This window comes from Mustelus asterias, chromosome 23 (genome assembly GCF_964213995.1).
Source record: "Mustelus asterias chromosome 23, sMusAst1.hap1.1, whole genome shotgun sequence".
In the NCBI taxonomy this organism is placed as follows: Eukaryota; Metazoa; Chordata; class Chondrichthyes; order Carcharhiniformes; family Triakidae; genus Mustelus; species Mustelus asterias.
The window spans coordinates 29376155-29400691 of NC_135823.1; the positions used below are offsets into that span (position 1 = coordinate 29376155).

Below are 24537 nucleotides of genomic sequence, written 5' to 3' on the forward strand. Positions count from 1 at the left end.
TGCCCCTTTTGGAACATACTCAACTGCACTGATGAATCATTTTCTCTTTCAAGGTAAACCATTGTTCTATTGCAGTTTTGCCTGCCAATCTTTAATTCCAATTTACCTGCAACAAATCTATTCTCACCTCACTGAAATTGGCCCTTCTCCATTAAGTTGTGCTCCTCCTCCTTTCTCATGGCTAACTTAAATCTTATTATCCCTACTCCCTAATGTTCCCCTTCTGTCACTTGATCCATTTGATGCACCTCATTCAGATGCCCATAAAACTTATTCGGAAGACTATGCTTTTTAAAGGCAGCCTGAAATATGGGCAGTTACCTTAACAAAAGGCAGTTGGCGTAGTGATATTGTCACTGGACTAGTAATTCAGAGACCCAGGGTAATTTTCTGGGGATGAACCCCACAGCAGTGGAAGTAGAAATTTGAATTCAATAAAATATATACAACAAATATACGACAAGATGATTTCTACAGATGTGACATGTACTTAGATTAATGCCCTGAAAGTCAATATTACTCTGTTTCTCTCAAATGGTCATCAAAAACATTGCAGGCCTGAAAATTCTCTTTCAGTTCATTGTAGAATAAAAAAATGGAGGTCAAAGATTTCTAATAATTAACTCACAATAATAGTCCAAACAATATCAGTTTCCTGGTTTTTCAATTGCGGTTGTGATTGAGCCCCCGTCCTGAAGAAATGTAATCCTGCAAATAAAACAAATTAGCCCCACTTCTCTGCCTATGGTGGATTTCAGGCAGGGTCCAATCTTGTGCTGGACGAGAGGTGCTTCCCTCTGGCCTTCATATTCTAGACTAACATCCTCTGGGTTGTCTTTGTAGCTCAATAATATACTTCCAGGCAGTTCCTATCACATACTAATTTCTATCATGTGACAACAATTTCAATATTTTTCATTGTCCACCATGTGTTTAGGAATATTTAGTACCCAATATTTAGTATCCCACCTTTTTTGAGCCAGATCTTTGTTATTGCCGCAACAACATATTTCCATATGGTTATTTGTGCTCTCTTATTTACCATGCTTTGTGCATTTACATACATGACCTAAGTTGGACCTTATTGCATTCTGTCTTATTCAGACCCCACTGAATATTTTTCTATTTCTTACTCTAGTGCTATCTGTCTCTTTCTTTATTTGCCTTGTTTTTTCTTTCCACTGCTACATCCTGGTCCTCACCCCCTACCAAGTTATTTGAAAACTCCCCCAACATGAGCAAATCCTCCCAGAATGGTAATTGATCCCAGTTCTGCTGAAATACAACTCTTCTGGTCTGTGTAGATCCCATCCCTCCACTTTGGTCCCAATATCCAGGTAATTTAAATTCCTCCCTCCTACACCATCTCTCCCGTGACACATTCACCTGCTCTTTATACTCACTAGTTTGTGGCACCAAGAGTAACCTGTTGATTACTATCTTTGAGGTCTAGCTTACTTGTCTCCTTCCTAGCTTTGCTTAACTAAACTTTCACTTTGATTATTCACCATTATTGCTACTTAAACTTTTAGATACAACTTTAAAGTGGTTTGGATTACTTCATCTCAATTTTTTTTTGACTTGCGTTTAAGTGTACTGCCTATCCTCTCTCTACTTACTTTGATATGATTGGTTCTTGCTAAGCTTATGCCTTGCAGCAAGCAACCAGCAGATTGTACCCATTCCTAATGGTGGGGAAGATTTTACCATGCATGTGATCTTCTCAGATCAAGCACCTTACTACAATTAACTCAGTCTTACATTGATGGATGATGCTTGGAGGAGTTGGGTAATATGGTTGAAGTTGGACATTCTGTGGTTACCTTTTTAAAGCATTATTGAGCTATTTTGGGCAGCAAGTTACAGACAGAAATAAAAATGCTGGTCTGGTAGTGTGTGTGGAGAGAGAAACACAGTTTAGTGTTTTGAGTCCATAGAATCCCTTCAGTGCAGATGAAGCCATTTGGCTCATCGAGTCTCCACCAACTCTCTGACAGAATATTGCACCCAGGCCTTCTCCCCCGCCCTATGTCTTTAATCCCACACATGTCTCATGGCTAATTCATCTAACCTACATTCTTGGGACACTAAGGGGCAATTTAGCATGGTCAATCCACCTATCTTTGGACAGTGGGAGGAAGCTGGAGCACCTGGAGGAAACGCACACAGACATGGGGAAAATGTGCAAACTACACACAGTCATCCAAGGCCGGAATTGAACCTGGGTCCCTGGAAATATGAGGCAGCAGTGCTAACCACTGTGCCACCATGCTGCCCGTATGACTCTTCCTCCTGAAGAAGTCATACGGGCTTGAAATGTTAACTCTGTTTCTCTCTCCAAAGATGCTGACAGACTTGCTGAGTCTTTCCAGCATTTTCTGTTTTTATTTCAGATTTCCAGCATTTGCAGTATTTTGCTTTTAAATTACAGACGGCTTTGCTTTCCATTGTTTTTTCCTTCGGAAATCAAGGTCTCCTCTGGTACAAAATGACCTCTGTTAAGTTCAGCAACCTGATCACGACAAAATATGTTAATTTTGCATTAGCAACCAATATGTTTATATGGGAAAGCTAAGATCAGATAAAAATGTGAATATTTTGCAAGTTAGATATGATTACTACACTAATATTTACATACATCAAGGCTAGCTGGTCTTTTAAAAAAAATAGTATGCAAAGCAATATTTGCATTCTGTTTCCTGCTTCTGTTGATATTAGCACATGAGAAAGTGTCATGTTCTTCTTTTTCCAGAAACATTCCCTTAATTTATTTAGTTTTTGACCAAGAAGGTTTAAATGATGAATAAAGAAATATATTGAAAGGTTCATGAGTCCTCAGGATCTAGAAGTGAGCCAGAGGCAGAAAAGAATAGTGAAACTTCAACCACAATTGAAATGAACCCACTTATTAGTTTTAAGTTTATTTGTTAGTGTCACAAGTAGGCTTACATTAACATTGCACTGAAGGTACTGTGAAAATCCCCCAGTTGCGACACTCCGATCGATGCCTGTTCGGCTACACTGAGGGAGAATTTAACATGGCCAATGCACCTAACCAGCATGTCTTTCGGACTGTGGGAGGAAACCGAAGGAAACCCATGCAGACATGGGGAGAATGTGCAAACTCCACACAGACAGTGACCCGAGCCGGGAATTGAACCCGGGGCCCTGGCGCTGTGAGGCAGTTGTGCTTACCACTGTGCCTCCGTTATTACTGCTGAAATATTCCGTTTCTGACAGCATACTGTGCTAATCTTTTTCTGAGTATTGCGCTCACCATGGTGAGGAATACTAGTGTTAAGAAAGGGAATTTTTTTTGTTTCAGACCGAAATAGTGTTAATGCTGAGAAATTTCCAGTTCAGGTATAAGGTGGAAAGGTGTTGGCCGTAGTGTTTGAGAAAAGAACCAAAAACTCTGCACCTCTGCAGTTTTCGAGCTTATCTAAAGGTACACTAGCTCAAGTCTTGTGCTGTACTCTACATCTGAAAAACAGGACAGATTTCCTTCCTGTTGTATGATTCTCAGATGCTTGTGCCCATGGTGTCCAATGGCATTCTGTGGGTGTACATGATATTTTACTGCCTCTGCAGCAGTTGAAGTTGATTTTACTGGCTAGTGTAATTCCATGCCTTGGACCCTTGTCGAATTGAAGGCAAATCTCTGCTTTGGAGATTGTTACTGCCTAACCAGAGTTCAGTGACAAGGAATTGTGCTGGGTCCTCAACTATTCACAGGATTTATAAGACTGATAACGCAACAGAAAGCAATATATCCATGTTTGTCAATGATAAATGGCATAGTAAGTCATGCATGTGGAAATGTAACTCTATAAGGAGGCTTAGTGCGATGATGGGGCAAAACCCTGGCAGATGGATTTTAATGCAAGTTTGAGGACATATTTGCAGGAACAAAAATGGTGAAAAGATAGAAGTGGAGATTCAAGGAGATATCGAGGCCCATGTATTCAGATTACTAAAATATGGTAGTCGGGAATAAAACTGAATTATAAAAGCTGGTGGGTGGAATGTAAGCCTATGCAACTGGAGCAGTACAATATAAAGGGGAAAATGTGTTGTTGTAACTCAACAGAACCCTGGGGTATTGTACAGAATTCTGGTCACTGCACTTTTTAAAGATATTTTGGCCTTGGAAGGAGCATGGCAGAGATTAACCAGAATGCTACCTTTGGATCTAATACTGAAGTTACATTATGAGGGTAGATTACATAATCTAGGCTTGTATTCCTGGAATATAGAATGTGAAGGGATGATTCAGGTTTTTAGAAATTTTTGGTTGGATAGAATTTATTTTTATTTCTGCTGGTGGGGTATTGAAAGCAAGATAACATAACGTTAAAATCAGAGCCAGACCATTCAGAAGTTCAGCAGTTCTGTAAAGTGTGGAGCTCCTCCCTCAAGCAGATGTTGCTGTAAGATCTATTACTAATTTTAAAACTGGTATTGATAGATTTTTTACTAGCAACAGTGTAAAAGGATGTGAAACCAGGTTGGAGTTGGGATGCAGATCAGTCATGACCTCATGGAATACAGGATACAGGTAATGCTAGTGAGGCTGAATGGCTTAATTCTGTTCTTATGTTCAGACCACATTGGATGGGCTATGCTGGCATCTTTGCATCCTGCACAGTCTTCAATATCCCTGGTTCTATCTCAATCAAGAAATCGCTGGAGGAATTTAAACATTCTCACATTCCCGCAGTGACATTTCCAGTGGTATAGTTGCTCAAACGCCTCCTTCCCTACTTTTAATTGGTGAATGGGAAAATGGTACATTAGCAGCCCTTGAATTGTCTCAATAGTTAATGACATGAGGTAAATCCAAATTCTGACTCCAGCCTGGTTTGTTATTTTTTAATTACTTTGATTGTAGGAAGCCCACAGGGTCCTCCTGATTCAGTTGCAGACCAAGAGAACTTATTTTAAAGATGTAACATTTCCATTGCTCCTTTGAATCAATACATTTTAGCTTCCAAAGCTGTGCCTTGGGAGTAGCTCACCACTGGCCTGGATTACTACTTCCCATGACACCATAGTCCAGTCAAATCTTTACGATTAGAAATCTCTTCTGTCTTCTTAATCTCCAGGAATTGAAGATTAATCTCCACACACTCCTGAGGGCATACCTAGAGGAAGTCATCTGGGGAATAAAAAAGACTTTAAAAAAATTATGTTCTTTGAAAGCTTCTGTTTATTAGTTACAAACTTGTAGATGATGGAGAAAAAAGGGCTGTTTATTAGTCAAGCATCTCTTGCTTTCCAGTTCTCCGGGGAAAGGCTAAGCGGGTGAATGTGTAGGGGACAAATAATGGGGCATGTGGGTGGGCCATATGATGAAACCTTCAGTAATACTTAGAATCAATACTCACAAGAACTATCTGTGTGGGATAGACCCTTTTTTGTGTTCTGAACCTGGCGACAATAGTATGTGAGAGTGATCTAGGGCTTATTCCTACTAATTGTCCATTGCCACTGTAGCAAATTTATCAGAAATTTGTGCACTGTTAATTGTGTATTCTTGATTATTAGGCATTAATTTGGGTTTCACTTGAGTACATGTAGAATGCCTACAGCGCAGAACGAGGCCATTCGGCACACAGTGGGGGCGGCACAGTGGTTAGCACTGCTGCCTCACAGTGCCAGGGACCCAGGTTCAATTCCTGGCTTGGGTCACTGTCTGTGTGGAGTTTGCACATTTTCCCTGTGTCTGCGTGTGTTTCCTCCGGGTGCTCCGGTTTCCTCCCACAGTCCAAAGATGTGCAGGTTAGGTGCATTTGCCATGCTAAAAATTCTCCCGCAGTGTACCCGAACAGACGCCAGAGTGTGGCGACTAGGGGATTTTCACAGTGTGAATGTACGTCTACTTGTGATAAATAAACAAATAAATGAATAAATAAACTAGAGTCTACATCAACTCTCTGAGAAAGCCCCAATAGACATTTACCAGAAATACACATTCGGTGAAACTGTGGGATTGAGTTAGGAGTTGAATACTTTCAATGTTTAACTCTGTAAATAAATGTAGACTGAGTGAAAAATTGAACTAACTTCAACTGTCTTGATAGAAGATGACGTGTTATCTCTCTCCAGCACTGCGATTGAGATCGAGAGTTCATTGGATCGGTAGGGCTGTTTGTATCTTTCAATGGTGTACCATGCCACCTACAGTACCAGGAATTATTTATAAGATGCAAGGTGGTCCTTCTCTGGCAACTAATTCCACACAACAACCATCCTTCACCACAAAAGCCATAAAGAAAACCCTGGTCTAAAAGTGAACTTTTTTGCAGCATAAATATGGAGTTTAAAAATTCCTTTGCTGTTCGGAAAAACAAGATGCCTATTCAGTGGTACCAAGAATCTCAAAAAAAATTAAGATAGTTGCTGATAAAGTAATTTCTTCCTTAAATGTGACATTTTTTGTAAAATTCCAGTATAAGCAGATGTATACAGTCTTTACAAGTTCAGTTTTTGCTCTATTTGCATGTGCAAATTCTAAATTTTCTATTTGGAATATAGTCTGTTACAAGTTTTGCCTTTGTGCTTCGATGAGGAGCACAGATGAGTTTTTTAAAGTTATAGTTATCCTCTTAATTGTTCCCTCCAGGCCCTTGTTTTGTTCTGTTAAAACATCAATGTGCCACTCCCAGGATTCAGCTTTCACCAAATAACCTACCTGAGGACTTATGGTTAAAAAGTGTTTGTTCGTAGCATGTAACAGCGATAAGTTTATGAAGAACAGAATCAGTTACTACCCAGGTCTCAGCTTGAGTGTAATTGGAAGCACTCTTGCCTTGAAGTCAGAAGATTGTCTGGAACAAGCTGCCAGAGGTAGTAGTAGAGGCAGGTACAATGTTGTCTTTTAAAAAGCTTTTAAACAGTTACATGGGTAAGATGGGTAGAGAGGGATATGGGCCAAATGCGAGCAATTGGGGCCAGCCTAAGGGTTTTTTTTTTTAAAAAAAGGATGGCATGGGCAAGTTGGGCCGAAGGGCTTGTTTCCATGCTGTAAACCTCTATAACTCTGACTTTATACCTACTGCTGTTCCTAATGTGCTCCCACACTCTTTATTGTTGGTTCAAGCCCAAGCCTGAACACAGAATGCAGGCTGACTACAATTATACTGCTGGGGGTACAGTCCTTCAGAGAGATACATTACTGCCTGTTCCAGTGGTTCAGATGGATGTTTAAAAATTACGTTACGCTATTGAAGGAAGGTTAAGGAGATCGTTCATTAACTTGGCAAAAACAGATGAACTCATCTGACTTTTGTTTGTAGGGTCATGCTGCGTGTAAAATGGCAACTCTGCTTATCAACGTTATTCCTTTCACGTCCAAGTGGCTCTCCCTCTGTGAAATGTTTGACATTTTTTCTGAAAGGTGCAAAAAGTGCTTGTGGAGGAAAAACAAAGCTTATCCTAGCTTTGGTTTGGTGGCGAAGTCCTTAAATCAACCATAACATATAAGGATTTTAAAAACCCATCTAAGGCAGAATCTTCTCCAGTTAATCCTGAGTATCAAGTTTCAACAGTTCATCAAATGCTCTGCCTGAAAGGGTGGTGGAAGCAGTTTCTTAGCAACTTTCAAAAGGGAATTTGCTCAATATTTGAAAAGGGAAATTTGTGGGGCTTTAGGGAAAGAAGAGGGAGTGGAATTAATCAAAATGCTCTTTCAGGAGCCAACACAGATGCAGATGGACCAAACAGCCCCAGCACCTCCCACATAAGTCTGGAAAACATCCATCGACCACCACCCTTTGCTGCTTGTCACTAAATCCATTTACTGTCACTTTTTCCTTAATTCCATGAACTTCCATCTTCTTAATAAGCTTTCTGTATGAAATTTAGTTCAGTGTTTTCCAAAGGTCCGTATATATATTGCTGCACTTTGATCAACTTTCTCTGTTATCTGATCAAAAAATTCAAAGAAGCGTGTCAGATATTTAACTAATCGTGCTTTTCTAAATGAAAGTTTAATTTGCCTCTGACAATGGTTTCCAAAAACTTCCCTACTATTGATGTTAGGCTGACTAATTTCCTGGTTTATTCCTCTCACTTCCTTGAATACTTCGAGTTCTTTAGCATGAGAATGGTAACATACTGGTAATGTTACCGGACTAATAATTAAAAGGCCTGACGAATGCTTTGGAGACATGAGCTCATTGATGGGTATGGGGTGGCATGCCAGGAGCAGAACCAGGCAAATCCAAAAATGAGGTACCAACCTTTGAAGCTATAACACAAGATTGTGTGCATGCTAATACAGCTGAATCACGGTGCAAAAGAAAGAGCTAAGCAATTCCATAGCCACAGATTAGATCAAAACTCTGCACACTGTCATATTCAGTTGGGAGTGGTGGCAGATAATGAACTGGAGGAGAAGGCTCCACAAATATCCCCATTCTCAATGACAGGAGAGCCCAGCAATCTGTGCAAAAAACAAGACTGAAACATTGACCAGAAATTAACTGGACTGGTATTATAAATACTGTGGTTACAAGAGTAGGTCAGAGACTGGGAGATCTATAGTGAGTAACTCACTTTCTGACTCCCCAAAGCCTGTTTACCGTCTACAAGGCACTGGTCAGGAGTGTGGTGGAATATTCTCCACTTGTCTGGATGAGTGCAGCTCCAACAACACTCAAGAAACTCGGTACTATCCAGGACAAAGCAATCTGCTTGAGTGTGCCTCCAACCACCACCTTGAGTATTCACTCTCCTCACCAGCAGTGCTCAGTAGCAGCAGTATTATCCACAAGATGCAGTGCAGTAATTTGCCGAGACTTCTTCAGCATCTTCCAAATCCTGGCCTCTACTCTCTGGAAGAATAAGGGTAGCAGAGGCATGAAAACACAATTGCTCTCCAAGTCACAGAACATCCTGAGTTGAAACCATTTCACTGTTCCTTCACTGTTTGCTGGGTCAAAATCTGGAACTTCCTCTCCAACAGCACTGATTGTGTTGCAGCAGTCCAAGAAGTCACCACTGCCACCACTTTGAGCAATTCAGGTTGGCAACAAATACTGGCCTTGTCAATGATGCTTATCTCCTGTAAACAAATCGAAAAAGCTCTTATGTCCAATGAAAGTTGAAAAGTGACCAATGCCTCTACTGTTTCTACCTTTGCTTTTTTTTTTAACCATGTGAAATATCAGTAATGATCCTTTAATGCATCTTCTCTTTTGATTATCCCACCTATAACTTTTACTCCCTCTTTTAGTGTAGCCTGTGCATTTTCTGCTTCCTTTGGAAAGTGGGATGCAAAGTATTTGATGTTTTTGCATGTCTTCTGTATCTACTTGAAAATTTCCCTGAGGCTTAAGCTTTTTCCTTGCAAACCCCTTGTAGTTCCTATGTTTATATAAAATTTTAGGGTTCAATTTAATATTTCCTTCTAATAGAAATCATAGAAAAAGCTCTTGTGTCTTTACTAATTCGCTATCTTTGCCTCATATTAACTTTTTCAGTTACCTCCGATACTTTCCATGGCCGTACCCAGTTATTAATTGAATCTTGCTCCTGACCTTTTTCTGTTTTATTACTTTGTCATTCAACATGCTTTAGGTTTGGATACTCTACCTCTGCCCCGCCCCCCCTCCCAAAGGAAATTGCGTACTTGGTACTGAACTATCTTTTGCTTGAATGCTCTTCATTTCTCTTACTGCTTTACCTTGCAAACCTTTTCCAATCTATCAGTGCTTAGTCTCTTAAAGCACTGAAAGATGGTCCAATCACTATCACAAGAGTTGTAATAAATAATTCCTAGTTCAAGCCTGTGAAATGAACTCAACTTGGAAAATATTCTGACTGGATTGTATGAAGGTGGGTCGTTTGGGTGGAGAGTGTCTCAGTGTACTGCCAGGTACAGGTTGAGCTGCATTAGATGCTCTTAATTCACCTTGTTAATTTGCCCGTTGCCCTGAAGTTGTACAAATCTGTTCATTTACTTTCTGGAATTGCATTGTTACAGGTGATCCACAAGCTTTGTAGTAAATAATTCCCAGTTAAGTTTAGGAGATAAAAACATGAAAAATGTTAGAGAGAGCTATGGGAACAAATGGACCATTTTGTGTTTTGTGCCGCTGTGCAATGATGTGGAAGGCAGGTATTGAGGCACAACAGTGGCAGTGTTAACTGAAGAGGGTTAGCGTCGGGGAGCTATCTGTATTACTAGGCTGCCCATGCAGAAAGGCTGCAATCCAATACTGCATTTGCCCACATTGTGGCACAATGGAAATGTCCAGTGCAGTATTAGCTCTTACTGCTACATTTTCCACCTGAGAAAATAGCCTGTTTCTGGAATCATATTGCACAATGTTCTACACAAGCGTAACTGTAATTAACCCATTTGAGTTGTGATTGCTGCTTTCAATGTCGTCCTGATTTTTAGCCTGTGTATCTGTCTAGACTATTTTATGTAAAGAGTACTTGAGTATACAGGCTTTGTGCTGAATTATTGATTAGTGATAGTTGATTAAAGTATGAAACACGTAGAAAAACATTAAGCACTTACGAATAGAGAACCTGAGGCAATTATTTGGAAATTCATAACCGTGGCCTTGTAATGGTTAGCCAGCAAAAAGCCTTGCCCATTCGTCGCCTTACTAACCCAAGGCATTGAAGACAACTAAAGACTCTCTATGATGATTATTTCCTTTGGCAGGGAGTCCAGAACATTGAAGCATAACCTTAAGATTAGAGCTGGGCTACCTATGGGAGTTGTCAGGCAGCACTTTTTCACACAAAAGGGAGGGGAAATCTGGAACACTCTCCACCCTCGAAAGCTGTGATGACTGGAGGTCAATTGAAAATTTGAAAACTGGGGTTGGTAGAATTTTGTTAGGTAAGTGTTACAGAACCAAGGTGGGTAGTTGCAGCTCATCATCAGATTAGTTCTGATCCAATTGAATGGCAATCTGTAATAAGCTTGAGAGGCCACGTTCCTATGAAATCAATATATGTTTGGGACCTTTCTGACCTCTGTGACTGCACTACAACATACCCTGTGTTTTCTTACCGAGCCCTTCTGGGAGTGCTAATTCATTGGATTCTAATGAAGCTATCTACAAACACTAAATATGCAAAATCATTGGTTTGATGAGGCTTTTGTCCATCCTAATTTTCTCATTGTATTGAATCTTTCTGAGAATTGTCTTGCGACAGTGCAAAATTGAATTTGAACGCTGCAATGTGATCATTCACTTGTTTACAGCAAGATGACATACAATCAGCTAGTTGGAGAGTTGTAAGGTGAAATTGTCTCCTACCATTGTGGCACACCATATTATTACACCACCATTGGCTGCCTCCTGGCTTACATTCTGACAGTGACGACACTTTAGTTACAGTACTAAATTGGCTATGAAGCACTTTGGGTTGTGAAATGTGCAATGTAAATGGAAATTGTTTCTTGCTTTCCTGCCCTCCTCCAGGTTTTCTGCTGCTGCCAGTTCCACGATCGGTTCCCCAGAAGGACCCAACATGAAAGAGGGCCTTTTAGAAAATTGCTCTCAAGTGATCCTTCTGAACAACTGAGAACAACACAGCTCCAACTGAAAACTTAAAAATAAATGTAAACTCCTTACAAATCTCTCTGGAATCAACCTCAAAACTCCAGGAGCTGAGTTTAATGCTCTCATAAATACTTCAGCTGAAGGTCAGTCAGCTGTAGCCTGACCTTTTTGACCAAGAGGAACTTTCTCATTATGTCTGGTTATGATCATAAGAAATTATAGCTTTTGTTCCTGGATGGGGGAATCGACAGTTTGAGAAATGCCACTGTAGTTTTCAAATTCTTGTCATAATGTCAGAAGTTATTAAAGGAATTGCTACAATGAATAAAAGGCTTGAGGAAACCCTCCGAGTTTAAAATGCTATAATTTCAGCTTTCTTTTGTTCTCTGTCCATGAGTGAGTCACATGGAAACCAACCGCACATAGTTGTTTGTGATGGACACGACGGCATGCAGAGGATTTGCGCCTGCCAGATGTGGCATATAATTTCTTTTTGGACCACTCACAAATCTAACCACAGAGCCAGTAAGCACGAAAGTCATGAGTGGGTTAGGCTAGCTGGAGTCACAAATGATCTCAGAACGACATTCTGACATGGTCGTTACACTTAGTGTGTGTTTGCAGAATGCAGTTATTGTATAAATGGCTTTCACACAGCATGTTTCAATAAACAGTGTCATTTGTAGTACTGTAAAATGAAGTATAATTTACCTGTTAACAAGCATTCAACTGTTTGAATGGTAACCACAAAGTAAATTGAGTATTATTACCAGCCCAATCCTCAGCCATCTAATCTGATTGTTTACTTACCGTGGGCATTCAGATAAGTAAATTTGAACCTGTCAAGACTAAAATAAAGTTGACAGAAGAAGTCTCAAATTCTTTGGTGTGAAACAACATTTACATTAACATGATAATCCGAAGAAGGGAAGCTTTCTATTGACATAGTGCCTCTCATGATCTCAGGACACCCCAAATTGCATCACAGCCAATTAAGTACTTTCTGAACCCACTGATGTATGAAACTCAGCTACCAACTTCACATAGCAAAGCTGATGTTGGATATTACTTAGGCTGCATTTCGAATAGTGGGGTAGAGTTTCTGCATTGTGTGCAATCAACAATCTATGCAAAATTGCACTTGGTCTCCAAAGTGAAGTTATGATTCAAATTTTGGCTCAAACCCATTTGCATAACTGCAAATGTAAAGTTTTACAAGAACCCGCACCACGTGACAGTGGTTTAGAATGTATTAAATGTCTTGCATTAAAACATTCCTTGTTTTATTTAAGAGTGGCAAGTCAGTGCCGTTTTATTAATATAGCTGAAATTGGGTTTAGCAAAAATTAAGCGTTTTTAATCTGTGTCATCCAAAACCTGTGAATAACCTGACTTTAAATAACTAAGAAGGACTTCTTAAAAAACATGCAGTACCGTTTACTAGCTTCAAAGCTGTACACTGGCCAGTTTCTTAAACATTAAGAAATGTTTAATGTGCCTAAAACTTTTTAAAGTGCCACCTAATGTGCGAAAGCAAGACATAAAGGGCACGATTGGTGGAAACTCAGTATCCTTGTTCTTTCAATCTAGGGGCATGCCCAGTTTTGTAGGAGGGGTTGGCTTTCAGTGTCATGTTTTGTTTTAAGCTGGTACAGAACATTACAGATACTCAACTGCACGCGACATAACTTGCACTTTAAATTCCATGATTTTTTAAATGCCAGTTTGCCAGATTTCTGGTGAAATGTGCTGATAACTTAGTGGAAACCTATATCCATTGTGTCTAGTTTAGGGTGTCTTAGTTTTTAAAGGGGTAATGATGATTGCGCAGAACAGATTCAAGAATTTTATAAGAAGAGACTGGAAAAATTAGGGTTCATTTTATTCAGAACAAGAAATCCAATGGGGCTATTCAAAATTAAGAGATCTTGAAGTAAATTAGGGAAAATATAATTTTCACTGGTCGATAAGTCAATCAGTAGCCACAAGGCATATATTTAAGGTAATTAAAAATGAAGGGAGAGGTTAGGAGAATTTTTGGACAAGTAACAGTAACAAAAGGGGAAGCAGAATGCACAATGATTTTTAAAATAATATATAACTGTTAGGGACAGTGTATAACTGTTTAGAAAAAAAAATTAAAAAGGAACACTGCATGGGCAGGGTGAACTACATTTGTCTTTTAGAGAGCCAGCAGTGAGAATGGCCACCTTCTGTACTGTATGGGATGTGACCTTTGACTTCCATCTGCAATGGGTAGCAAGCTGATGAAGCACCCTGCCCATGTATTGGTGTCAGCTTCAGGCCTGAGACTCATTACTATGCTGCCAGCAGGCTCCAGGTGCCAAGTTGGCATATAAACATCAATAAGTCTACTCAGGTTCAATATTACAACACTGAGTTTTAGTTTTCAGTGTGATATTTGATACCTGGACTTGAAAATATTTGTGTAAAAGGAACTTTCTCTTCATTGTCTCTTGACGAACAGCATCTTAAATTAGTGATATTGGAACCAAAGAGATCTAATTTTCATTCTCCACCAGTCTGAAGATGTGCAGGTTAGATGGATTGGCCTTGCTAAATTTCCCCTTGGTGTCCCAAGTTGTGTAAGTAAGGTGGATTAGGGGTTGTGGGGATTGGGCGGACGGTGGTAAAATGCTGAGTCAGTGCAGACTTGATGGGCTGAATGGCCTGCTTCTGCACTGTAGGAGTTCTATGACGCAAAGCCTTCTAAACTTAAACTATGTCTACTTCTCAGAGTTGAAATACATTATATTGCTATTGGTATACACATTTGAGTCTATTCTTTTATTTCTCCCATTTTCTCTTTGCGCTTTTAAATGTTGTTCTTTTTAACTTTGAATTAGAGTTATGAGTTTAGTTCATTTGTTTGTTTTGTCGTTACACAATTGTTTGAAGCAAGCAATTGCCAGGAAGGGAAGATTGTTTTTTGTAGTTTTCAACACCACGTTACTAGCATGTTCTGTTTGGTAGCTTTTATTTAGAAAATCCTTCATTTTGAATATGGAACAACAGCCTGTTCTTAGCTATGGAGATACTATTTAATGGTTTACAGGACCTCCTCAGTTGTGCCACAGTTGGGTCGATGGGCTGTTGAACTCTCCCATTCTCTGCTTGGTCACCAACTCATGGTTGCAAGAATGAAGTTGAATTAATTCACCTGCGTTTTTTTTTTAGTCCTTGTGTGTGGAAATGCTGGACCTATGCTGAACATCTCAGTGACAGCCAAGAGAAAATCTGATCTGCGAACTGAACATGCACAATCCACATCCTGCTGGTACTGGAACTCATGAGCTCCATTTACATCAAAGTTGGGTTCTGCATCTTGAGAAACAACCGTTGCACGTGAAGTCTGGACCTTTCTTGTAGTTAGGGGACTGTGGTGCAAAAGCTGCATTGTTGGCCAAATGGACAAGACAGCACATTCATCTTGCAACCACAAAAATGGCAGAGTTCTGTTGGTAGTAGTATTTGCTACCTACTATCTGGGGGTTTTCTCATCCTCTGGGAACAGTCATGCTGTCTTATTTAGAATGATCACCATTTCAAGCAATAACAACACTATAATATGTATGGTCTTGAAAAAGGCTGCTCAGTCGCTCAGGCTGTTGAATTCCACTTCTGCTTTTCCAGTGAAAACAGCCCTATGGCTTGAGCCACCTCTGTGAGCTACAGCTCCCAGTGCATCTATTACACTTGTTCTAATGTTGTTCACTTTCACCAGAGGACTTGTGATAGATATTGGATGAAAGCTGCTAGAGAGATGATGAGTGTGACTTAGGTGTGAATTGAATTATGGCGAGGATTGCTGAACTTACCAAAGTGCGTTTGAACAAGCTTGAAAGAGTTCGGAAATGGGCAATGGAACTGATATGGGCACTACATACCAAAGCTACTCTGACACGATCGGATAACTGAAAGTGTTCCCTTGCTGAAAGGCAAAACACATTCTGTCTGAACTTTCCTAGAAAACTCTTGAAATCCACCTCCCATTGTCACTATCTCACTACAACCATACAAAAGTAAATGTGTGACAGAATTAAGGAGAAAAGACACCATTCTGCAAATAAGAGACAGAACAACTAGACCACGAGACTGCCCAATCCTCGACTTTATAAAACTCATATTATGTAAATGATTGAAAATTTGTTGAACTCAACCTGAGAACATATGATATGTTGACTTTCATACAAAACTCAGAGCGTAGTAGACATTTCATTTTTATCCTGGGCTTGAAGAGACTTTCCTTTTACAAGGGACTGTAATTGTTTGTATACTTAAATGTTTGCAATGTGCAATCCCTTTATTATTTTATGCTGAATTTTCATTTTAATGATTGTCTGTAACTGTGTTATGAATTATGATTGCTTGTTTTCTTTGTATTATCATCATCACGATTTGGAGCTTGCCATGATCTATGTATCTATCTACTCCCTTGTTCTGACTTATCCTTGTCCAGTGACAGGACGGTTATAAATGGCTGGAGGTAGATCTGGATGCAGCAGCTGACCAGGACATCATCAGTGTCTTGTCGAATTCTACACATTCCACAACATAAGAACAGAAGAATATAAGAATTATTAGAATAAAGCAACATGATGCTGACCTGCCTTCAAGACCATTAATCTTAGATTTACCCACTCTGAGAGAACCAATCTTCACGCGCCAGGGTAGACCTAAGCTACTGAGGGGAGAAGATCCATTGGCTACCCTCACCTGGTTTGGCCCACCAGTCCAAGCAGTTTACTAGGTGTGGCTGCCGTCGTAGGCTCACAGATACATAGAGCTGCAGGTGAAAGCTGGGTGAAGGTTAAGATTAATACAGGCTGAGCTCACCTGTGAGAGGTGCTACCCTGCCTTTACACACCAATTAGATAGTTTCTTACCAGTGACCTAGAATTAGAGAGGGCAATTGCTTATATGTTTTACTGTGTATGTGAACAAAAGACAGTTGCACATCTGCATGCTGTTAACTTTTTGAATGTTCTTGTCTTTTATCTCCTACAGGCTGGGAGTCTCAGCTCCTGGAAACTGGGTTCCTTGGTATTTTCTTGTGCCCTGTTCTGACTCTCCGTACCGTTCCACGTCATACACCACCATCCAAAATTGTCATATGGTCTTTCCGTTGGCTCATTTTCCGCATCATGCTGGGAGCGGTAAGGGTTTTTTAAAAAAAAAATCATTTAATGCAGATCCTGGGTTTCACTGTAATCTTATGTCATGCAACATTAATTAGCAACAGATGCAATATAAAGATGTACTATCAGGGTGGCTGGCTTGCGAAGAATGAGGGGACATAAGCAAGTTCTTCTAAAAATCATTGATTAAACTACTGAGAGAATAAATATAAGATGCTGCATCTGTCAACCAAAGCTAAATAATGAGAATAGATCTGAACATCTATTACATTTAAAGGTGTATCCATAACCATCAGTTGCACGCCTCCTTTCACAGTCAGAACGTTGTTAGATCTTTTACATTGCCGTCTGATAATCGCATATTCTACTGTTAACTACAGCTTTTAAAGAAATATTAAGAGCATGCAGGTCTTGTGTGTTTCTATAAGTTGCGAGCATGTACCCAATTACAGTCACTGGAAAATCTAATAAGGAATGCAGGCGAAACTTTTTACCCAGAGAGTAGGTAACTTGCAACCACATGAAGTAGTTGAGCCAAATATTCTAGGTACATTAGGCAGAAGCTAGATAAACACATTGAAAAAAGACAGTTGGATATGCAGATATGGTTATATAAAATAGAGTGTGAAAATGGCATGTGTGGAGCATAAACACCAGCACGTATCAGTTGGCTTGAATGGCCTACTCCTATGTAATTCTGTGTAAAAGGAGCTACAAAAATATGATTAGAGTATCTTATTTTGCTTTTTCCCTCCAAATGGATGTTTCAACTGGTGGATCGCCAGAGAACTGATTCAGTCAAACCTTCACCTTAGGTATGTCACGTTAATTAATACCACCCACTAATTATAAATCAGCAGTTAATGAAAAACAGGTGAGAAGCTGGGGCTATTAATAAGAAATGATAATGCTTTCAGCCATTTACTCGAACATTCAGTTACATTCGTTGCTGGTGATCCATTATTGTGGCTAATTGGGAGGGGTACATGTGGACAGATCAAACTTTAAAAAGGTAACCTCATGTGAAGCAACCTACTTGCCAAAGTAGCGTAATTTTCTCCGAATTTGACTATGAAGATGATGCAACCATAACTGGATGTGCATGGAAATCACCCACCAGATTAGTTGGAAGGAGTTGAGAGATGAGATTCAGAGTCATCTTATTGAGTTAAATCTCCAGACAACAATAGTCAGTAAAGGAAGATCACAGGCTACTGACTTTCCAGCTAAAAGTCGCTGTTATCATTCCAACAAGAATTTGAAATCCTAAATGGCACAGGAATAGAATCCCTACAGATCAAGAATAACTATCAGCTCAAAAAGTAAATCGGCCAATTTCACAAAAAAAAAATTATTACTTGTTGTACAGAGTTTGTTGGTTTGGGTAAAATAGGCCAGAGCAAAAGTCTGCTCTGAGAAATGAGGCAATCATGTAGGTTAGCCCTCCAGCCTATACGGAAGGCTGAAACGTTCACCATATGTTCTGAGTTAACTGAGCTTATGTCAAGAATTGTATAAAGGCTGTAGGTTATTGTTTAGAGGGAATAGTAAATTGTATAATGACAGTAGTTTCATCTTTTTATAGGAATATTTCCATTATTTTTAGATGCTTTTAGCAACGAAGAGTGGATACATTTTAACTGTTGACTTTGGTAGTCTCGGTCTTTATGTCAAAAGAATTTCCAATACACAACATTTTCTGGACTGGGAAGCATTACGAAAAGAGTTGTTTGTCTCGCTTTGCTGTTTAAAGATTGTAAAAATAACCTTCTGTGGAAGATCTTTAAACTCTTATGGATTCATTTAATCTTTATCCTCTCTTAAATATCTACACCACCAATATCTTACAATTCTTTCCTCCTACTGTAGTTACCTTGTAAAAAATTTTAATCTTAATCTTAGTCTGGACCTTATGGTCTGGCTTTATGGCGTGAACAAGCCTTTGCCTGCTTATGGGAACTGTTTTTTGACTGGATGCAAATTGGGAGAGAATCAACATTGTAACAAACTGAATCTGACTAAGAGGGACACCACAAATTCGATAATTGTTTTATTTTGTTGCAATGCTGTCTGATAACATCACTATTTAAAAATAAGTCTTGAGGAAGCTGTCCGTTTCAGAGCTCAGGCTCTTGTCTAACAATGGCGTGGACTGTAGTTCAATCCTCCCTTCTTAGGTAAGATGTTAGGGAGTGAATGGGTGACACCTGTAGGATAATGAAAGAGAAATCTTATTGAAGAAGAGAGCAAGATTATTTAACATACTAACCTTTTTGGAAGAACAAAGAACAAGGTTTGAGGCATCTGATCCATCTTGAGATTTTACTACTAAGTTAGGTCAAGTAGTTTCGGTCCGTTGAAACAGAACTGTAAAATAAAATGTACGCTAAATCAACTTGGGAAGTGCAGAAAACAGGGGCACATATAATGAGTATACAGATCTCCACAGAATAAGTATGAGAAATTAGTGGGCGAAAAACACAAGTATCTTCTATTGGTCTGAAATAACCTGTACTTTTAATATTTGAAGGCAGCTTCTGTTCAAAGCATGAATATTATGGTAGCAAGTAATCTTTAGCCTCATTTCTCTAACTGCTGTTAATTTACAACAAATTGCAGCTGCCTTAGTGTAAATGGTCAAGAATAAATTGTGCAGAGTTTATACTTGGATCACAGCTCAAGAGTAAATGCTTTCACTTGTCACTGGAGTTGATCTCTCCTGCTCAGTGGGAGGTTTGCATTATGGTGATAGATGCACCCTTTTTGTCAATCTCTTTCCATTTACTGCAGGAAGAAACATCCAATGTGTGCTTCAAGCTCTTCATACAGATATAGTGCAAAAAGCTGGACATCTGCATGTGTAAACCTTGAGAAATTGAATTCAGTTTGAGCTATCATGACCTGAATATGTATTATGTCCACCGCTACTGTACACATAGACTTATTCTATTTTTGACTGTTTGTGGAGTTACACATTGGTGGCTCAATTTACAAACCACTGAAATGGAGTGTGTTCATTTCCAATTTCTTTTGGTCAGAAGTATAGAAATATACCCTCTGTGAGCTTGTGGCTGGACATTTAACATCACATTTGTGATGAGAAAATGACCGAGTGACCCTAGTAATCCCCAAAACCTTCATTTACATTAATTAAGACAGTCATTAAATCATTGTCACTGACTGCATCAAATGAATTGGAAATATCGATTATTGCTATGCTTTTTAAAGTAACTTCTAAAAATATTTCTGATACCTTTATGCTGACTTCTGATTTCAATATTGGCATATTGACCAATATTTCTGCTTTGTTTTGTTGTGTTCAATTAAAGCGAAATTGAGATCTGAAAACCTTGAAAATCATAGTCTTAATAAAATAAAAACTCCATCGCTTTTTGAAGAACTTAAGTTTTAGCATTAAATGTATAGTTAAAACTTAATCTGATCTGTCCTGTTTGAGATCTGTGGAATGAGGAAAGATGGAGAATGGGAAAGAGGACCTGGAATCACTTAAAATGTTTCTCTGGGGGATTCTAGGGCTCTTCTCGATGGATGAATTGGGCCAAATGGCTTCCCTCATCCATAATTACTTCATGATTGGCACTTTTTTGTTTATCTTACTCATCATCTACAATGTACAGCAAGGAGGCAACTGTTTTCTTTAAGTACAGTCTTTCTTTATGGTATAACTTTGCCAAACATGCACATTTGCCAACTATGTTAAGGAAATAAGTTATTTAGCTGACGACAAAAACAAACTGTTGTAGTCTATTTTGCAGCAAAATACTTGCATACTTCATAAATGTACATATTCATGATAAATGGCTTTCAAAACACAGACTTTGCTCTTCCATCCTTCGATACTATATTGTAAGATGAGAAATCAAAGGGCTACTTGTAAGGAGGTACTGAATCCATTAAAGCTTCGTTCAGCTTTGTTCTCAGTGACTTGCTGGACGTAATCCACATCATAGAATCATAGAAACCCTACAGTGCAGAAGGAGGCCATTCGGCCCATCGAGTCTGCACCGACCACAATCCACCCAGGCCCTACCCCCATATATTTACCCACTAATCCCTCTAACCTACGCATCTTAGGATTCTAAGCAGCAATTTTTAACCTGGCCAATCAACCTAACCCGCACATCTTTGGACTGCGGGAGGAAACCGGAGCACCCGGAGGAAACCCACGCAGACACGAGGAGAATGTGCAAACTCGACACAGACAGTGACCTGAGCCGGGAATCGAACCCGGGACCCTGGAGCTGTGAAGCAGCAGTGCTAACCACTGCGCTACCGTGCCGCCCCATGATTGTTCATATATATTGTAGAGGATTAAGAGATGTGGGGAAAGTTCAAGGAGTTTTTCAGTACAAGGTATCACAATACCTTGAAAGGTTGCTCCTTGCTGGAAAGAACTTGTCTTTTGCAAAGCTACTCTGCATATGGTCCTAGTTGCTACATTTCGATTCTTTCCAGCCTACACAGGCCAAAGTAATCCTTAGTCAAAGCGACCAAAAGTGGTTATTTTCTGTTGCCAGCAGTCAAGACTACCAGCAATGCATAAATATCGCAAATCAGTTTAAGATGTCTAAGTGAAGTGCCATCCATCTGTTTAATGAGGCTTAGGACGTTAATGTCAGTGGGGGTGACCAATATAGTAAAATGTGAAATGTTGCAGATGGCTACCATTTCAAAGTTTGATTTTTGGAACAATCACAGGCTGCAATAGCTTATATTTCAGTACTGAAGTGGAATTCCTATAACTCAAATAAAAATATACAATTCCAAAACCATAACTATCAAATTCATTGTTGTTTGGCTTAATTGTAGAATCGTAGAATCTTGCAGCGCAGAAGAAGACCATTTGGCCCATCGTGCCTGTGCCGCCTCTTTCAAAGAATCAGCCTGATAGCCCTATTTTCCTACAATTTTCTTCTCTTCCAAGTATATATCCAATTTCCTTTTGAAAGTTACAAACAACAGCTTTCACTATCCTGGCAAGAAAACACAAAAGCAAATACTACAGATGCAGGAAATCTGAAATAAAAACAGAAGATGCAAGAAATACTCAGGTTTCGTGACATTTTCATCAGAACTGGGAAAAGTTAGAAATGTCACAGGTTTTAAGCAAACGAAACAAAATTCTTTACAGGACCTTATGAACCACATAAGGAATTATTAGGGCAGATGACTAAAAGCTTAGTCAAAGGTTTTATGGAGTATCTCAAAGGAGGAAAGTGAGGTAGAAAGGTGGGAAGGTGTAGGAAGGGTATTCCACAACTTAGTGCATTTGAAATGGAAAGTCAGGATGCGTAGAATTGGAGCACCCTAAATATCATGGGGAGCTGTCAGAGGTAATAGAGATAAGGAGGGACTGAGCCATCGGAGGAATTTGATAACAAGGAGGAGAATTCTCAACCCGCAGGCTTAGCTGTATCAATGTCAGCAAGAGGTGATGGTTGAAAGAGGACTTGATGTGAAACAGAATACATGTAGTAGGGCACAAGTCTATGGAAGGTGTAGATCAGGAGGCCAGCCAGAAGTTTGATGGAATACAGTAGGTCCTCACTTAAAATAGTAGTTGCCTTCCTGAAAAGTTCAAAATCTGACTTCTTTGAATTTACTAGTGGTTTAATTCAGAGTTCATCTGTGTATCCCTGACAAGGTACTTGGCTGAATAGTGCTGTGAAGGCTAGCTGTGAAGAATAACAGGACACGATTGAAGATTTTCTATGAAACAGAAAATGTTAGTGAGTTTTGTCCTGTTTTTACTGCCTCAGAAAGGCAGTAATTTGAAAAATGTAATATGACAGAATGAAGAAAAATAATATTACTTAGCAAATTAAGTTTCTTTTTCAGAGTTTAATTTAACCATGATTACATTGGTATAATTTTAGATTTTGAGCTTCTGGATTCTCTTATACAATCCCCATTAGGACATTCTTATATTTCTCATATTTGCGGCCACGTTTGGCCTTAGTGTCAAATTCTACAGTAATATTCTGTTCTAGTTTATGTTACCTACAATTAAATCACTTGTTCTTTTTGTCCTCATTATATTTAAACAATTAATTTTTGACCATTCACTTTAATTGTGGCCAAGTGAGTCCAGAAGCAGAACTTTTATCTCATAATATGTAGGAGTAATCTTTGGTGCACCTATTCTGTTACAGGTTATGACTTCAAATGTTTACTCTACAATTTATGCATATAAGGTAAACTGATAGCATGATCCTGCGTGTGGCTTTGAAGCATACAGATTGGAATCACCTCTTCTCTGACCATTACTTTGTGCTGCAAAACCTGGTATTACACAGGTTGTAAAAGGACACTTTATTTGGCCTCTGCACTCTGATCTAGGGAAGAAAAACAAAATGACCCCAAAAGAACATGCCTGGTATTACTGGGTAATCTTACTGCAAAATTGTGTATGTGTGCACCTTGGCAGGGATAAGATTGAGTTGAACTGTGATGCCCATCACAGTCAAGTAGTCTGCCAAAGCATTTTGACTACGCCTAGGCATGCTGAGCATCAAGGTACCAGAATGTTGCCTGCTCCCACGAATCCTTATTTTAGGATAGAAGTTAGGGGATGGGGGCGGGGGAGGGGGCGGGGGGGGAGTATTTTGGCAAAAGATAGAGGGTAGAAAAACCTTCTGCCAAATAGAAACACAGCACTGAATTACTGAAGTATTGGAGTGGTGCATGTTGACTTGATTCAAACTTGCTGTAGATTCCAATATTATGCATTTGCCAGAGTTCTTTGTTTGTTTCTGAGGATGAACTGAATGTCATTATCTGTATCAGTAGATTCCTAACGTGTAGAACATAAATAATCTTGACAAATGTTGAACATTCTCAATCAATCATTTTATGCTTCTTCATTCCAAAGAGCCAGAAATACAAAAAGCTATTTTTCCACAACTTAAGTAAGAAAATCAATTTCATTTTCCTTTTTGTTTTTTGACAAGTGTACACATTTGGGGGTTTTATTAAATTGTAGTCAAGAAATTACGTCCAGATAGTGAAAGTGGCAACGGTGCAAGAATAGCGGTTTATCTGATGATGCCAGATATGCCTTATGTTATTTGGCTTCTGAGAATAAATGTTTGCATGTAAAAGTGGCCTTTTACTGTTCAAACCTGGCAACTCTTGAGAGTCAGCAAATGCCAGCCAATTCATCTGAATTTCCCTCCTGAATATTGCTTACGTTAGTGCAAAAGTTAGTCTTGATAATTGTGGTATGTTTTGGGTTTAATCATTTGATTAGCCAGAATAACAGATTTTGCAAGTCAGTACTCAGGGGCAATTCAGAAACTTTTAAATTTCCCACTTAAAATTGGGCCGACTTCCAACATCACTCAATCTTTGTGACATATATTTAGAGTTTAGTGATATATAATACGATGCATTGAGATTTTAAAATTATTTTTTGTAGTAAGTTATGACTAATGAAACCAAGTTCTTTACTCTTTTGTTCCTTTTCTCTCTCTCCTCATCTAATGTTTTGATAGACAGCTCCCTTTCTTGGTAACTGAGTCACACACATCTCTCCCTTTCTGTGACTGATGGCTATGAGTGGAATGTGGGGATTTTCAGAACTTTTTTTAAGTTGATACTGAAGTCATCACTTTTTAGAAGTGCTAACATTGCTAGTAATCTACTTCTCTCCGGTCTTGAAACGTGCCTCCACTGTACTGTAATCTACAAAATACAGTTTGCCAATAAGAGTTTTTATTATCTTGGTAGAAAAACCCAACATCTATCTGATGGATAAAAGCAAATTGCTGCGGATGCTGGAATCTGAAACCAAAAGAGAAATGCTGGAAAATCTCAGCAGGTCTGGC

The 24537-nt window shown here is 39.2% G+C and overlaps 1 protein-coding gene across 3 annotated transcripts in view; it reads left to right on the plus strand.

Moving 5' to 3' along the window:
• lmf1 (lipase maturation factor 1) overlaps nucleotides 1–24537 on the plus strand; it is a 577648-nt gene that overhangs the window by 133593 nt on the left and 419518 nt on the right. For all 3 annotated transcript variants that reach the window (XM_078240186.1, XM_078240187.1, XM_078240188.1), the window contains one exon: nucleotides 16560–16708. In XM_078240186.1, the coding sequence (XP_078096312.1) occupies nucleotides 16697–16708 (12 nt within the window). In that variant the 5' untranslated portion in view covers nucleotides 16560–16696. The remainder of the gene's footprint in view (nucleotides 1–16559; nucleotides 16709–24537) is intronic.